This window comes from Pristiophorus japonicus, chromosome 3 (assembly GCF_044704955.1).
Source record: "Pristiophorus japonicus isolate sPriJap1 chromosome 3, sPriJap1.hap1, whole genome shotgun sequence".
Classification (NCBI taxonomy): domain Eukaryota; kingdom Metazoa; phylum Chordata; class Chondrichthyes; family Pristiophoridae; genus Pristiophorus; species Pristiophorus japonicus.
In genome coordinates this window covers 28,903,673-28,922,370 of record NC_091979.1, presented here as the reverse complement: position 1 = coordinate 28,922,370, position 18,698 = coordinate 28,903,673, and the positions used below count along the sequence as shown (strand labels likewise).

The window sequence follows — 18,698 nt, the reverse complement described above, 5'->3', positions numbered from 1 at the left end:
CTCCAGGGGATGATCCCTTTGGTTCCTGTACAGAGTAGATACAAGTATACATATATAACAATGCACAAGATCATGGAGGGAGGAATTAGACCCCATTGTTTCCATTGTTTGGCTCCATAAAGGGATCACAAAGCACCAACTTCCTGGTAATGCTGCACCTCCCCCCCTCCCTTAGAGCAATTCACAAGGCACCTACTCTTCTTAAGGGGACGTAGGATCCTTTACGTCCACCTGAGAGAGCAGACGGGGTCTCGGTTTAAAGTTTCCTCCAAAAGACAGCGCCTCCAACAATGGAGCACTCGCTCCGCACTGCACTGGGAGTGTCAGCCTAGATTTATGTACTCAAGTTACAACAGTGGGACTCGAACACACAACCTTCTGACTCGGAGGTGAGAGTGCGTCCCACTGAGCCACTGCTGACACTGCAGGGCCCTTGGAGGTGAGCGGTCATATGAAAACCTCCAGGACTACGTCTGTCTGGAGTTGGCATCCCGAACCCCAACAATAAATATGTTTTTTCGAATGAATACGATGCCTGAAACTTCCCACAATAATCTCGCACAGTGTTGTTTCCAAGGTTCAAATCTCTTTAACGGACAGTTTGGGTTCCCTTGCATCAGACACAAACCCACACTTTGCAGTTCCAGAATCCAGGGGCACGAACGGTTGTGAATGACACCCGGGCAAACAACTTCTGCGTGCAATTGGATGGTAAGCCTTTGTACATTTGTAGCATCCGTCTAGAAACTGAAGACCTTGGGCGTGTTATCAAAAAAAGGAAAAACATACACACACACACACACACACACAACAAAAAGATAAATCATAAATAATTGTACTGGTATTCATGCCACTGGAATAAAAAAAGCAGTGAGTAAAATCGTTTGTAATCTTGTTTCATTTGATGGTGTTTGACAGGAGCATTGAAAGGAATGTATTCAATGGTCTGAAGCACAGAGCGTGGCAATCGGAGATGGCGTTTAGATCTATCTTTCACAGCAGCCTTGAGTGCCAGCATCAGAGCTCAGGGCTTGTTTTACTTCAGTGTCAGCCAGATGCAGGAAAGCCTTACAAACAGATGAACAGCAAATTCGGGTAACCCCATGACTGGCATCCATATTCGTTCATCTCTCAGAGGTGCTGGGATTCTCCCTTGGCTGAGCGCAGTCGCTCCGTGTGCTGTTTCGGTTTATTTTTCAGCCCTTTACCTGTACCGCTCCTGGAGGCTGATGACCCACTGGGGCAATTCCGGCTTTGGGCAATAGTGTAACATGGCCGACGTTGATTCAGCTGTCAGCTGTAGCTCAGTGAGTAGCACTCTCGCCTCTCGAGTCTGAAAGGTTAGGGGACCCCACTCCCGAGACTTGAGCACAAAATCCAGGCTGCGCTGTCGGAGGTGCCGTCCTTCAGACGAGACGTTAAACCGAGGCCCCAGTCTGCTCTCTCAGGTGGACGTAAAAGATCCCACAGCATTTTTTTGGAAGAAGAGCAGGGAAGTTCTCCCCGGTGTCCTGATCAATATTAATCACTCAACCAATGTCACTACAACAGATTATCTGGTCATTATCACATTGCTGTTTGTGGGAGCTTGCTGTGCATGAAATGTCTGCCGCATTTCCTACATCACAACAGTGACTACACTCCAAAAATTACTTCATTGACTATAAATCACTTTGGGATATCCTAAGGCCAGGAAAGGCACTATACAAATGCAACTCTTTCATTTACTAAAATATCTGTTCATCTTTCTCGACACAGAGGCTGACTGATTGGCTGTGAGCATCCCAGCAGGTTCTGTTTTTACTTCACATTTTCAGCATCTGCAGCCTTTTTTTTTATTGAACACAACAACAACACAATCTGCATTTATGTGGCACCGTTAACGTAGTAAAACGTTCCAAGACGCTTCACAATGAGCATTATCAAACAAAATTTAACACTGAGTGGGACCTGGGGGTCCTGGTGCATGAAACACAAAAGGTTAGTATGCAGGTACAGCAAGTGATCAGGAAGGCCAATGGAAACTTGGCCTTTATTACAAAGGAAATGCAGTATAAAAGCAGGGAAGTCTTGCTGTAGTTATACAGGGTATTGGTGAGGCAACACCTGGAATACTGCGTGCAGTTTTGGTTTCCATATTTAAAAAAGGATATACTTGCTTTAGAGACAGTTCAGAGAAGATTCACTCGGTTGATTACGGAGATGATGAGTTTGACTTATGAGGAAAAATTGAGAAGGTTGGGCCTCTACTCATTGGAATTCAGAAAAATGAGAGGTGGATGCAGAGAGGATGTTTCCACTGATAGGGGAGACAAGAACTAGGGGGCATAATCTTAGAATAAGGGGCCGCCCATTTAAATCTGAGATGAGAAGAAATTTCTTCTCTCAGGGGGTTGTAAATCTGTGGAATTCGCTTCCTCAGAGAGCTGTGGAAGCTGGGACATTGAATAAATTTAAGGCGGAGATAGACAGTTTCTTAACCGATAAGGGAATAAGGGATTATGGGGAGCGGGCAGGGAAGTGGACCTGAGTCCATGATCGGATCAGCCATGATCGTATTAAATTGCGAAGCAGGCTCGAAGGGCCATATGGCCTACTCCTGCTCCTATTTCTTATGTTCTTATAAGGAGATATTAGGACAGATGTCCAAAAGCTTGGACAAAGAGTCAGGTTTTAAGAAGCAACTTAAAGTGGGAAAGAAAGGCTTTGAGATGGGAATTCCAGAGCTGATGGTGGTAGAAAAATAGATAGTGCTGTAAATAGTCAGCAGATCAGGCAGCATTTGTAGAGAGAGAAATGGAGATAATAGAATGAGCTGCTGAGTGTTTCCAGAACTTTCTATGTTTATTTCAGATTCCCAGCATCCACATTATTTGGCTTTTCTATTGGAATCGTAGGTGAGCAAGAGGCCAGAATTGGAGGAATGCAGATATCTCGGAGGGATATGGGTCTTGGGGAGGCGACAGATATAGGGAGGCGGGGGGAGGCGAGGCCATGAGGGATTTGAAAACAAAGATGAGAATTTTGAAACTGATGTGTTGCCGGAACGGGAGTCAATATGGGTCAGTAAGCACAGGGGTGGTGGCTGAGCGGGACTTGATGCGAGTTCGGATACATGGGCAGCAGAGTTTTGGATGAGCACAGGTTTATGGAGTGTGGAAGATGGGTGGCCGGCCAGGAGAGAGTTGCAATAGTCGAGTCTGGAGGTAACAAAGGTGTGGATGAGGGTTTCAGCAGCGGATGAGCTGAGGCAGCGGTGGAGATGGGTGAATTTACCGAGGTGGAAGTACGTGGTCTTGGTGATGGTGCAGATATGTGGTGGGAAGCTCATACAATGATAGAAATTTACAGCACAGAAAGAGGCCATTTCGGACCATCATGTCCATGCTGGCTGACCAAGAGCTATCCAGCCTAATCCCACTTTCCAGCTCTTGGTCTGTAGCCCTGCAGGTTACGGCACTTCAAGTGCACATTCAAGTATCTTTTAAATGTGGTGAGGGTTTCTGCCTTTACCACCCTTTCAGGCAGTGAGTTCCAGACCCCCACCACCCTCTGGGTGAAGACATTTCCCCTCATACCTCCTCTAAACCTCCCCGCAATTACTTTAAATCTACGCCCCCTGGTTGTTGACCCTCTGCCACTTTATCCAGGCCCCTCATAATTTTATACACTCGATTAGATCTTCCCTTAGCCTCCTCTGATCCAAAGAAAACACATCCAGCATTTCTTAATAAAGCTATAAGCTTTCCTTATAGCCAAAATTCTCCAGTCCAGGCAACCTTCTTGTAAATCTCCTCTGCATTCATTCCCGTGCAATCACATCTTTCCTGTAATGTGGTGACCAGAACTGCACACAGTATTCCAGCTGCGGCCTAACCAGTGTTTTATACAGTTCAAGCATAACCTCCTTGTTCTTGTATTAAATGCCTCGACTAATAAAGGCAAGTATTCCATATCCCTTCTGTTATGTCTCTGCACCTTGTTACAAACTCACACGAGGCATGGATATATCAGACACAGTCACTCTGTGACCTTCACTTTATTCCCAGGACTAAAGAGTGCTGATCCTGGGTGGGACCTCCCCTTTTATACCTGGAAACCCAGATGAGGAGCTCACTTCCTGTGGTCAGGGTGTGCATTACAAGGGTACAGGTACAGTATGCATGAGTTTCAGTTACATACTTATAGTCATTGCAAGATGGTGAAATACATGACACCTTCTTAACCACCTTATCTACCTGGCCTGCTACCTTCAGATATCTGCACTCCAAGGTCCCTTTGTTCTTCTAAACTTCTCAGTGTCGTACTATTTAATGTGTACTCCCTTGCCTTCTTAGAGCTCCCCAAATTCATTACCTCACACTAATCTGGATTGAATTTCATTTGCCACTGTTCCACTCACCTGACCAGTGCATTGATATCTTCCTGCAGTCCATAGCTTTCTTCCTCATTATCAACCACACAGCCTATTTTAGTGTCATCTGAAAACTTCTTAATCATATCCCCAACATTCAAGTCCAAGTCATCGACATATACCACAAAAAGCAAGGGGTCCAGCACTGAGCCCTGCAGAACCCCAGTGGATACAACCTTCCAGTCACAAAACACCCATCAACCATTACCCTTTGCTTCCTGCCTCTGAGCCAACCTTTGGATCCAACCTGAAACTTTGCCCTGGAACCCATGGGCTTTTACTTTTGTGACCAGTCTGCCATTTAGGACCTTATCAAAAGCTTTGCTAAAATCCATTTACAATACATCAAACGCACTGCCCTCAACAACCTTCCTGGTTGCCTCCTCGAAAAATTCAATCAAGTTAGTCAGACACGAATTTCCCTCAACAAATCTGTGCTGACTGTCCTTGTTTAGAGCAACAAAATGAAAAAGAGCAAGAAAGCAGAACTTTGGTCAGTGTTTTTTGTGAAAATGTGAGTGTAAGAAAGTGCGTAAAAAGAACTTTCCGCTTGTGTCTGTTTCTTTGTTTTTGCTTAGAATTAGCAAACGGAATAACATATCGCCCTCAAGTCACTATGGTGCTTGGATCATTATCTCACAACGCTTCGCATTCACGAGAGATTATCCCAAATCCTTTGCGTTTCCGAACATTGGCACTTGCATCAAGACCGATAAGGGGGATTCGTTGATTTTCCTGTGACCTTCAACGAAGAACATATTTGATTCTGTCTGCAATGATATTAAACACCGCCTTTCAATTAACTTTTAATAAGATTGTTTCCGAGACCATTTTATCAGATGCTCACACTACAACAGGAAACAGCTTTGAAGGGACCCTCAAAACAACAGAGGGAGAATCCTTTCACCGGGCAAGAGTTAACCTTAGCAACAAAGGGAACAGGAGGAGGCCATTCAGCTCCTCAAGCCTTTTTCCACCATTCAATTAGATCGCAGCTGATCTGTATCATAACTCCATCTACCCGCCTTTGGTTCCATGACCCTTAATAACCATACCTAACAAAAATATATCAATCAGAGTTTTGAAATTTCCAACTGACCCCTCAGTCCCAACAGGTTTTTGGGGAGCGAGTTCCAGATTTCCATTACCCTTTGTGTGAAGACGTGCTTCCTGACATATCACCCCTGACTTAAGGTCATGTCCCCTTGTTCTAGACTCCTCTTCCCCCTCCCACCAGAGGAAAAAGTTCCCCCATCTACCCATTTGATCATCTTAAACACCTCAATTAGATCACCTCAATATTCTATCCTCAAGGGAATACAAGCCAATCAATGCAACCTGTCAACATAATTTAACCCTTTTAGCACTGGTATCATTCAGCACAGCATCCCCTCCAAGCCTAATATCGCCTTCCTGAGTGTGGTGCGCTGAACTGAACGCAGTACTCTAAATGTGGTCTTAACCAGAGCTTTATATCACTGTAATATAACTTCAACCAGTAGACTTCAGGGCAGTCTGATTAATTCTTTACTTACAGTAATAGAATCATAGAAATTTACAGCACGGAAGGAGGCCATTTTGGCCCATTGTGTCCATGCCGACCGACTAAGAGCGATCCAGCCTATTCTCACTTTCCAGCTCTTGGTCTGTAGCCCTGTAGGTTACGGCAAATTAAGTGCACGTCCAAGTAATTTTTAATGTGGTGAGGGTTTCTGCCTCTACCACCCTTTCAGGCAGTGAGTTCCAGACCCCCACCACCCTCTGGGTGAAGAAATTTCCCCTCATATCTCCTCTAAACCTCCCCTCCAATTACTTTAAATCTATGCCCCCTGGTTGTTGACCCCTCTGCCAAGGGAAACAGGTCCGTCCTATCCACTCTATCCAGGCCCCTCATAATTTTACATACCACAATCAGGTCTCCCCTCAGCCTCCTCTGTTCTAAAGAAAACAGACCCAGCACCTCCAATCTTTCCTCATAGCCAAAATTCTCCAGTCCAGGCAACATTCTTGTAATCTCCTCTGTACCCTTTCCAGTGCAATCACATCTTTCCTGTAATGTGGTGACCAGAACTGCGCACAGTACTCCAGCTGCGGCCTAACCAGTGTTTTATACAGTCCAAACATAACCTCCTTGCTCTTGTATTCCATGCCTCGATTAATAAAGGCAAGTATTCCATAAGCCTTCTTAACCACCTTATCTACCTGGCCTGCTACCTTCTGGGATCTCCAAGGTCCCTTTGTTCCACTACACTTTTCAGTGTTGTAACATTTAATGTGTATTCCCTTGCCTTGTTAAACCTCCCCAAATGCATTACCTCATACTTATCCAGATTGGATTCCATTTGCTACTGTTCTACCCACCTGACCATATATCTTCCTGCAGTCCGCAGCTTTCTTCTTCATGATCAACCACAACAGCCTATTTTAGTGCCATTGCAAACTACTTAATTATACCCCCAACATTTAAGCCCAGGTACAGCTCATGACCACACCAGGCAGTGCACATACCAACTAAAGCACCAGGGCAGCACGGGCTCTGAATTCTAACGCACGTTGGTGATTCTTTTGCCTGCTGAGTTAATATGCAAGAGAATACAAGACTAATCTATGCAACCGATCTTGAAAGGCCTGCTGTCAATACACAGTCCCGTTTGATTTTTGAAGCTTTTACTCACTGTACGCGCATCCATAAACCTCGACCCGCATTCCGATTCTCCCGTTGGGATTCCAATCAAGAGGAACAAAGCGAAGGAATCTGGCTTTGATGGAGTGCTGCAACTTGTGGTGCACAACAGTGTCTGCGTTGGAGTTTCCGATGAAGGCCTATGAAGGAAAGGAAGGAAAGAAGCAAAGAGTTGAAGCAGAGTAATATAACGCTACAGGTTGAACCTCCCTTATCCAGAACTCCCTCATCTGGAACTACCCCTCGTCCGGAACCATTCCCGGCCACCGGGTGGCGCATGCGCACAACTCTGACATGAACAAATTGAACAAATTGAAGGCCTTCCTCACTGCTGACTCCTGCAATCGCTGGCCGGTCTTGGGCCAGGGACTCCCAAGTGTCGGTGGGGATGTTGCACTTTATCAAGGAGGCCATGAGGGTGTCCTTGAAACATTTCCTCTGCCCACCTGGGGCTCGCTTGCCATGTAGGAGTTCCGAGTAGAGCACTTGAATTGGGAGTCTCGTGTCAGGCATGCGGACGATGTGGCCTGCCCAAAAGGCTGAGGATAATGGGTCAATTTGAAATTGTCAAGACTGAGATCGACAGATTTTTTTATTGGGCAAGGGTATCAATATGGACATGGAGCAAAGGCAGGTTAATGGGATTGAAGTACAGATCAGCCACGATCGAACTAAATGTCATAACAAGAGCTGAATGGCCTCCTCCTGTGTCCATATTACTCATTTTTGATCTCTTCATACTGGTGGTACAACAATGCCAACAACTTAACGCTATATAGTACCTTTAATGTAGAAAAACAACCCAGGGCACTTCACAGAAGCACAACCAGACAAAAATGGACAACAGGACAAAGAAGGAGATATTCGGTGGAGTGACTAAAAACTTGGTCAAAGAGCTAGGGGTTTAAGAAAGGTTTTAAAGGAGCAGCAAGAGGTTGAGAGATGGAGAGCTGTAGCGAAGACATTCCTGAGCTTCGGGCCTAGATGGCTGAAGGTGCCTTTGATTACCTGGCAGCCTGTAATGTTTTAATTACTCCCACACTCTCCAATCAAACAGAATATTTTCTCCCTGCTCAGGCATTTCTTTAGATAGATTGACCTAGAATCGTCAATATAAGAATGACTTGATCCAGTTCTCCAGAGCTGTCAGCATCTCCACATGTGTTTATTTGCAGAAAGAAAATGTGAGTTTTAGCTGTAGCAGTAGATACAGGTATTTCTTTTGCAATAAATTGGCCAGTTATACTTCAGATTCTGCAAGGATGCAACATGGTTTTTGCGTCAATAATTTAAATCCAATAGTTGGTCCTTTAAGAAGAAACAAAATCTGTGTCTACTTATTGAAACTTGCTAATTAGGAATTTAAGAACATGCTATTAGAATCCTGATGTATATTCATCATTGCCCGAACAGTTGGATTCTGAGTGGGTCCAGGATCAATACCGACAACTTTTAACAAATCTTAGCCTCGATCCTCCCAATCTCCGAAACCTCCACTAGCCCGACAGAGCTCTCTAATTTCACGACTCTGGCCACTTGCTCATTCCCTCCTTCCCTTCGCCCCACCCTTGTTTGCCGTGCCTTCCGCCTTCTGGGCCCAGTCGCTGGAATTCCTTTCCTGGGCCTCTCCGCCTCCATTCCCTTTCCTTCGCATCCTCCTCAAAACCCATCACTTTGACCAAGATTTTGGGTCACGACTTCTAGCATCATCTTCTTTGGATTGACATCCATTTTTGTCTGATTAAAGCACCTTGGGACGTTTTTCTATTTTAAAGGCGCTGTATAAATGCAAGTTGTTGGTGGGGTCAAATTTATCTGCTTTGGCTTATAACACTGTTGTGAAGCGCCTTGGGACATTTTATTACGTTAAAGGCGCTATATAAATACAAGTTGCTGTTCGCTGCGCAAAGATAGCTGATGTTCAGATCCAACAACTTCCTACTATATAGCTTAAACTAGGCCAGTTTAGGGAGGAGGAAATGATTTATTTTTGCTACTTGCAGTAAAAACATAACTAAATAAACAGAAGTGGTTTCACCAATGCTGTGGAAATCGCCCCCTACCCCCTCTGGTATATTTAGCACAGGTATATCAAGGACATTTTCAGAAAAGGAGCTATGAAATCCGTAGAGAACCAGCATGAAAGAAAAATACTCTCGCCTAGATATTTCTATTCAGCTAATGTACCTGCTTACAAGGCAAAACTTTAATGACTCCTCTGACAATAAATGCTTCCTTCTTGAAGAAGTCGGAGGGCAAGTCAGTTTCCTTCACAATGGACTCAAGAGCGGATCCAATAGTGAGGTCAGCCAAAGAATCCTCACAGTGTTTATCGATCGGCAAACATTATTCAGAGTTTATTTGAACTTTTATAGATGAAACTCAAAAGAAAAGTCTCTAAACATTCCCGATGACTCACAAATGTATTGTCCAGTTTTCAAACCAAATAGTTAACGCTGAAATATTCATCATAGATTCGTGCAGCACAGAAGGAGGCTGTTCAGCCCGTCATGCAAGCGCCAGATCTTTGAAAGAGCTGTCCAATTAGTCGCGCTCCTGCAGACTCCTGCAATCTTTATTCCTTTTCAAGTATATACCCAGTTCCATTTTTGAAAATTGCAATTGCATCTGCTCTTTCAGGCAGTGCATTTATCTTTACTCCTTCAGACACGGACTGATTACTTCCAGCATTTTTCTGTTTCCATATCAGATGATCAGGGTTCAAAGTCTTTCTGTTTCTACGCTCACTCCATTAGAGGCATAACCTGAAAATTAGACCTCGGCCGTTGAGTGGCGATGTTGGGAAGCACTTCTAAACAGCAAAAGGTAGTGGAACTCTGGAACTCTCTCCCCCCAAAAGGCTGTTGAGGCTGAGGGTCAATTGAAAATTTCAGAACTGAGATCGATAGATTTTTGTTCAGCAAGGGTGTCAATAAATATGGAGCCAAGGTGGGTAGATGGAGTTAAGATACAGATCAGCCATGATCTAACTGAATGGCGGAAAAAGGCTCAAGGGGCTGAATGGTCCAATACTGTTCCCATTTTCCTATGTTTGGGAGTGATTCTGGTAACAACAACAACTTGACGTTGTATAGCACCTTTAAATTAGTAAAACGTCCCAAAGCATTATCAAATAAAATCTCCCACTGAGCCGCATAAGGAGATATTATGACAGGACCAACAGCTTGGTCAAAGAGGTAGGTTTTAAGGAGCGTCATAAAGGAGGAGAGGTTCAGGGAGGGAATTCCAGACCTTAGGACCTAAGTAGCTAAGGGCTTGGCCGGCAGTGGTGAAGGGGTTAAAATTGGGGATTTATAAGAGACCAGAATTGGAGGAGCGCAGAGATCTCAAAGGGTTGCAAGGCTGGAGTAGGTTACAGAGGTCGCGAGGGGGCAAGGCCATGGAGGAATTTGAAAAGACAGACGGAACTGACTGCCTGCCAAGGCAGATGCTGTGGCACTGTTTGATGAGAAAGGGGCACTAATGAACACCCTTCCCCCTCTATTTCAGACTTAAGAAGGAGCATTGCGGTTAAAGAACATAGGAAATAGGAGCAGGAGTAGGACATTTGGCCCCTCGAGCCTGCTCTGCCATTCAATAAGATCATGGCTGATCTGATCTTGGCCTCAGCTCCACATCCCTGCCCGCTCCCCATAGTCCTTTACTCCCATATTGTTCAAAAATCTGTCTATCTCCACCTTAAATATATTCAATGACCCAGCCTCCACAGCTCTCTGGGGAAGAGAATTCCACAGATTTATGACCCTCTGAGAGAAGAAATTCCTCTTCATCTCAGTTCTAAATGGGCGACTCCTTATTCTGAAACTATGCCCCCTAGTTCTAGATTCCGCCATGAGGGGAAACATCCTCTCTGCATCCACCTTGTCAAGCCTCCTCATTATCTTATATGTTTCAATAAGATCACCTCATTCTTCCAAACTCCAATGAGTAGAGGCCCAACCTGCTCAACCTTTCTTCATAATTCAACCACTTTATCTCCGGAATCAACCTAGTGAACCTCCTCTGAACTGCCTCCAATGCAAGTATATCCTTCCTTTAATGAGGAGACCAAAGTTTGACCAATGTCTTGCAAAATGGCTTGCGTCATTTAGCAATACCATGCAATTATTAGAATGAAATGCTCGATTGAGTCACCATGACAACTTATGCACTAATGGAGAATAAACTGCCGAAATCTAAAATTAAGTAAAGGAGTTGTCACGAACGCACTCAGGAGAAACACGTACACTGCCACATACCAAAGTAAAAGGATTTTTTACCAGTAATGTTGAAGTAGATGCTTTGTGACTCTGGCTGGTCCATTCTGGGGATTGAGGAATACTCACCAGATCTTATAGAATCTCAGGGGAGAAATTTGGCATTGTGGCGACCCCAGTTAGCCGGGGTGCTAACGGAGCACTCAGGCAGTCGTGCCGCACGGTAAATTCACCGGCCCCGTAGCGCCGGCGACATCAGTTTGCGCCTCAGCACCTTTCGCCATGCAGACCGTGATGTCAGCGAACACTAGGCATCTGATCTATAAACTTCGAAGCGCCACCCCTCCCCCTCCCCACTGCCTTAGCGGCTCGTGCCGATAGCGCCAGGGAGCGGAGGCGTCAACCAGCCGGCTGACGGCTGGTGGGGCGCTACTTAAAAGGATGTGCCCTAGTTGTCCAGCAACTTCCGTTCCAAAGCTCAGTTATGAGTGGTTGAGAGCGCACGATGTATCTGCTGCCAAGGAGTGTCGCGGATCATCAAAGACCTTTGCATTTCATCCCACAACATGTCGCCATTCTGCCCTCTCCGAATCATTGGGGGCTGGTGTATGGACTCCAGTGACCCTCCCTTTTAATGGCTGGAAGGCGCCTTGGCCAATGCTCACTCCCGATTACACAACACCTCATATTCGTTACTGCTTGGAGCCTACGCCACTCACCTATGGCCATTAGCATCATATTTGGTGCTCCCCTGCAGTCTTTGAGCGATGAGACTGCATTTAGCGAGCAGTGAGATTGATTAGCTAAACGTCCAACTTCTCAAAGGTTAACGCCTCAACGGGGGCGATACTGAATTTCTAGAACTATAGAATCATAGAATGGTGACAGTTCAAAGGAGGCCATTCGGCCCATCGAGCCCGTGCAGGATATCTCAAATTTATATAGAATGTGCAGCACAAAAACAGGACATTTGGTCCGACTGATCTATGTCCCACACGAGCTTCTTCCCACTCTGCTTTTTCTCACTCTATCAACATAACCTCTATTCCTTTCTCCCTCATGTGCTTATCTAGCTTTCCCTTAAAAGCACCTTTATCCATCTCTCTGCGTAAAGAAGATTCTCCTGAATTCCTTATTTGATTTATTAGTGGCTATCTTATATTTATGAATCTGGGAACAATGGGGCTATGATTCCTCTATCTGTTATCTTAAATTCCTGGGGTTAATAACTCCATAAAATTAGTGGGTACGAATACATTAACCAGTGTGTGACAATCAGAGCATAGTGGAGTTTCAACTCCAGTGACCATTATCATTTAATTTAATCTTCGGTGAGTCTGGAATGTAGTGATTAGCTAAAATAAGTCCGTCTCATAGTATGTGTGGTGGAATGCCTCATATAGGCATCTCCCCACAAGAGGAGAAAATCAGAAGGCTTATTAAACATTTATGTGTACAGGAAAGGTAAAGTTGCTGCCAGTATCCGAGTCCCAGAGACGTAAATCACCCTCACAGCCAGATGCAGGGAAATGAAAATCTCCCTGGACCAGTTGTTTTCTGCTCATGCACCGCGATACTGAATGAAACACTAATATTGCAGTGATAACGCCATTGACATCTCAGTGGCAGACTTAGCACTGTAACATAAACCCTAAACTATGTACATGTCCTGATTAGAGTTACAGAATTAATCAATGCAATACTTGTATATCGTGCACGTTTAAGCAACACAAACATTTCGTTCAATAATCATACACTCCTCCAATATTAATCAAGTCTTCAAGATTATACATTCAGACCATTTTTTTTCACTCTTTCATCATCATCATTAATAATCCCTCGAAATCGAGGAAAACTTGCTTCCACTCTCAAAGTGAGTTCTCAGGTGACTGTACAGACCAATACGGGAATTACAGTCTCTGTCACAGGTGGAACAGACAGTGGTTGAAGGTGCTGTGGGAGTTGTCCATGAGGGTCCTGACGTTCCAGATCCCGAACATCATTTTAGAGGGTGGAAGATGCCTGTGCGTGAGTTCCTTTAACGTGGGGTGGCCGTTGCACGCTGGCTTCCGCAGGGGCTTAGCAGAGCAAGGTCTTGGTCCAGAGGCAAGGGGGTCCAAGATGAATGGAGACCAGGCACTGCTGTATGAGCCTAGTTGCTTACGGCGGGATGCGAGCCGTAACCTCGGCGCTGAACAGCGCCCTTTGGTGAGGCGGTGAGGAAACCGAGCCACCCTTTAGACCGTACCTGGCAAACACCCAAAATGGGCCTTAGACCCCTTGAATATATTAATGAAGGGCTTAATACCCATCAAAGGGTCCCCTTTCAAAATGATTTTTTCCATGAGCAGGGCAGACAGCTGATGAGAATATAAGTTTAAAACAATTATTTCAAAGAAGCCTCCCTGTGGAGCTGGTGCAGGGGTGTGAGTGCGTCCCCTCCTCACCCACCCTGACCCCTTCCCCCGCACTCACCCACCCCAACCGCCCTTTCCCCTTCCCCCCCCACCCACCCACCCCACCACCTTTCTGCCCCCCCACCCACCCTGACCCCCTTCTCCCCCCCAGCCACCCGACCTCCTTCCCTCCACCCACCACAAGCACCTTCCCCCCCCCACCCACTCTGACCCCTTTCTCCCCCCCACCTACCCCGACCCCCTTCCCCCCCACCCACCCACCCCGACCCTCTTCCACCCCGACCGCCCTATCCCCTTTCCCCCATCCACCCACCCCGACCACCTTTCTCCCCCCACCCACTCTGACCCCCTTCTCCCCCCCCACCCACCCCGACCTCCTTCCCCCCCCACCCACCCACCCCGACCCCCTTCCCCCCCCCACCCACCCACCCCGACCCCCTTCCTCCCCCCCACCCACCCACCCCGACCGCCCTATCCCCTTTCCCCCATCCACCCACCCCGACCACCTTTTTCCCCCCACCCACCCTGACCCCCTTCTCCACCCCACCCACCCTTCCCACCCACCCCAACCGCCTGACTCACATCCCTCCACCCACCCACCCGACCCCTTCCCCCCACCCACCGCAACCACCATTCCCCCCCACCCCGGCCCCCATCCTCCCCCCCACCCACCCCAACCCCCTCCCTCCCCCCCCCCCCAACTCCTTTGACCCGAGAGGGAAGACGGGGCCTAGGTTTAACGTCTCATCCAAAAGACAGCACCTCCAACTGTGCAGCACACCCTCAGCACTGCACTGGAGTGCCAGCCGAGACTTTGTGCTCAAGTCTCTGGGGTGGGGAAGCGAGCCCACAAACTTGTGACATGGGAAAAGAAGAAGAAAGTAAATGCTCGCATCTATATCGCGTCTTTCACTACCTCAGGTTATCCCAACGTGCTTTACACCCAATTAAGCACTTTTTGAAGTGTCATCACTGTTGTAATGTGGGAAACGCGATGGCCATTTTGCGCACAGCAAGCTCCCACAGACAGCAATTGCGATAATGACCAGATAATCTGTTTCTTTGAAGTGTGAGTGCTACCCACTCATTCCTACAAATCCCCTGGGAGGACAGATGCACCAACATTAGCGTCCTCGACTAGGCCAACATCCCCAGCATTGAAGTACCGACCACACTTGATCAGCTCCGCTGGGCAGGACAGATCGTCCGCAAGCCCAACACGAGACTCCCAAAGCAAGCGCTCGACTCGGAACCCCCTCACGGCAAACCGAGCCAATGGTGGGCAGAGGAAAAGTTACAAGGACACCCTCAAAGCCTCCCTGATAAAGTGCAACATCCCCACCGACACCTGGGAGACCCTGGCCAAAGACCGCCCGAAGCGGAGGAAGTACATCCGGGAGGACGCTGAACACCTCGAGTCTCATCGCCGAGAGCATGCAGAAAGCAAGCGCAGGCAGCAGAAAGAGCATGCGGCAAACCAGACTCCCCACCTACCCTTTCCCTCAATGACTATCTGTCCCACCTATGACAGGGACTGTGGTTATCTTATTGGACTGTGCAGCCACCTGAGAACTCATTTTTAGAGTGGAAGCAACTCTTCCTCGATTCCGAGGGACTGCTTATGATGATGATGATTATGAATACATACATTTTTCTCTTGTTAAACTATAAGTCAGTCCCTCTGAAGAGAAATACCTGATCAATGAATTCTACATCAATTACAGGAGTGGCATACCATGAGAAAGCAGTACAGCTGCATGAAGGAAAATTAGACAAAGGGAGGAAAGGGTAGCAGCTGGAAATTTCCATCAGTACGCAAGTCCTGAATGTAAAGCCTGGCAGATGAATTCCTTGAAGCCCATTGTGCAAAACACACACACACACTTTACTTCAAGTCTAATGGCTTTTGCGATGGGTAAGCAAATACTTATAAGCAAGGCCACGGTTCTGCAGAATTGGTTAACGTTTCCTCATAAATAAAGCGTGTGCACACACATCCCAAGTCAAGGAAAATGACAGTGGGTTTTGCACAGTCAGGCCCCACGTTTGCAAAGCCATCAGTAAATTTGTATTCAAGGGCTGAAGCCCTGTTTTTACAGGAGGAGCGAATAGATTCAAGCCGTGCCCAGGCGCAATGATTCATTTCAGGTCAGTGGCGGGTTCTATAATGTGATGTGGATGTGACTTCTGTCCATCCCTATTGGTGTGCTAAGCTGTCAGCCTTGGCTCAGTGGGTAGCACACTCGCCTCTCGAGTCAGACAGGTCGGGAGTTCATAGTCCCACTCCAGAGACTTGACCACAAGATCCGAGTTGACACTTCAGTACAGCACTGAGGGAGTGCCGTCTTTCGGATGTGATGCTAATCCAAAGCCCGGTCTGTCCTTTCAGGTGAACACAGCACTGTTTCAAAGGAGAGCAGAGGAGTTCTCCCCGGAGTCCTTGCCAATATCTGTCCCTCAACCAACATCACTAAAGAAAGACTTGCATTTATATAGCGCCTTTCACGACCACTGGACGTCTGAAAAGCGCTTTACAGCCAACAAATGATTTTTTGGAATGTAGTCACTGTTGCAATGTGGAAAACGCGGCAGCCAATTTGCACACAGCAAGCTCCCACAAACAGCAATGTGATAGTGACCAGATAATCTGTTTTAGTGATGATGATTGAGGGGTAAATATAGGACAGGACTCCGGGGAGAATGCCCCTGTTCTCTTCAACATAGCGCCGTGGGATCTTTTAAGTCCACCTGAGAGAGTAGACTGGGCGTCGGTTTAACGTCTCATCTGAAAGACAGCACCTCCGACAGTGCAGCACTTCCTCAGCACTGCACTGGAGTGTCAACCTAGATTTATGTGCTCAAGTCCCTGGAGTGGGACATAGTTGTGCATGTGTAAATAACTGACAAACTGAGCCAGGAGAAATGTAACTTAACTTAACTGTGCTTTTGCACAACCCAAAATGGTGTCTCAAACCAGCATAAACCAGAATGAATACAGCAATAGTGAATAGCTCCCGCAGGGTCCTAACGCCTGTCCTATGAATGGCAACTAAGAAATAAAGTATGAACACAACAGACATGAACCCACAGCCCTCTGACTCAGAGGCAAGTGCGCTACCCACTAAGCCACGGCTGACACTAAAACAGATTACCCAGTCATTTATCACATTACTGTTTGTGGGAGCTTGCTGTGCATAAATTGGCTGCTGAGGATGATGAACCTAATGTAGGCAACATGAGGAAACTGTTTTTTAAACACCAATGTGTTGTAATCTGCAATGCGCTGCTTGAAAGGGCAGTGGAACCAGATTCAACAGTAACTTTCAGAACAGAATTGAATAAATATTTGAAGAGGAAACATTTGTAGGGCTGTGGGGTAAGAGCAGGGGAGTGAGACCAATTGGGTAGCTTTTTCAAAGAGACAACACAGACACGATGAACAGAATGGTCTGCTTCTGTGGTGCATCATTCTGTGATTCTTTTAGAAAACCGAGAAAAGTTGCACATAACAGCTATGAACATTGAGTTACTACCTCCCATGCAGACCTGTGAATTAGTTCTGCTTTTAAATTCCGCCCAACACTGAAAACCAGTTTAACATCTGAATACAACAGTGCTTGTCCCTAAAGTGAATGTATGGAGCTCTGTAATTATATGCCGTTGAGAGTGGCTTCATTTTGATAACCATGTAGCTTTCATTTTGCGTGCTTCAATAGGATATTAATAATTACAATATGTAACCAGGGAAGACAGACAGATGATCAATAAATATTTAGTTGAACTCCACCGCCTCTCAGATGCAGCTGATTTCAGCCACGATAGAACGACGGCCCAGTGTCATGGTCTCACTTGTCCTCTGACATCCCGTCAGTTTTTGACACAGTGTGATGGAGATTGATGGAATGCAAGGTGGCAAGTTGAGCGAGGCATCTATTCGCGGGTCCGAGCATCGCCAGTGGGTTGGCGACTCACATCCACAGCGTGATCATCCGACTGTGGCAAGGCTTTGCACCACCAGCTCGGCCTCGCCCAATTCGCCCCGCAATTCTTATTGGTAAGGATCACGTGTCGTGGGGTTGGCCATTGTGCAAGCTATGGGGTTGCCAACCCTCCAGGATTCCCCTGGAGTTTCCAGGAATTGGAATCAATCCCACTCTCCCCAGGAGCAGAATTACTTTTCACCCAGAGGGTGGTGGGGGTTGGGAACTCGCTACCAGAAACCCTCATCACATTTTTTAAAAGTACTGGGATGTGCACTTGAAGTGCCTGAACCTGCAAGGCTACGGACCAAGAGCTGGAGACTGGGATTAGGCTGGATAGCTCTTTTCAGCTGGGACAGACACGATGGGTCGAATGGCCTCATTCTTTGCCGTAACTTTCTACGATTCTATGATTCACTGCTGCAAGCAAAATCTGGTAGACATAAGAACATAATAATTAGGAGCAGGAGTAGGCCATTCGTTCCTTCGAGCCTGCTCCGCCATTCAATAAGATCTTACTGGGCTTTAAAAGAAATGGTGCTTTTTTTTCTCATTTTCTTTGAAGTGCTTTTGTTCATTAGTTACAAAAAATATTGCCATTGGGAAGAAAAGCCGCTTGACTGACAATCAAGGGTCAACCAATCGGGTAAGGAAGAGTTTGTTTGCTTTCTGATTGGCGAGGGAAGGCGGTGCCTGTGACGATTGACAAGTGGGGTGAACAATGGCGGGAGCGTGGGGGGGGTGGTGGGGCAGTTGGAGGCGGGAGGTCATGTGATGAAATCTCCAGCAATACGTCCAACCAGAGCTGCCGACCCTAACTGGGAGATATCTGTGCAATAGCTCCATTGTACTCAAGGGTAATTGTCTTTTACTGTGGGCTGACCACTGCCCTTAGTAAAAGGACACCGATTTTAACTCGCCTCACCTGGCGGAAAACGGGCTGGATTGGGGCAATTAAAATGAGAGCAGCGGCTCCCCTCCGCTCCC

The 18,698-nt window shown here is 46.6% G+C and overlaps 1 protein-coding gene across 1 annotated transcript in view; it reads right to left on the bottom strand.

The window, feature by feature from the left end:
- The window catches only part of LOC139253699 (contactin-associated protein-like 5), a 1,150,822-nt gene that overhangs the window by 759,370 nt on the left and 372,754 nt on the right, over positions 1-18,698 (bottom strand). Inside the window, exon 4 of the mRNA XM_070873518.1 lies at positions 7,090-7,237. Within this exon, the coding sequence (XP_070729619.1) occupies positions 7,090-7,237 (148 nt within the window). The remainder of the gene's footprint in view (positions 1-7,089; positions 7,238-18,698) is intronic.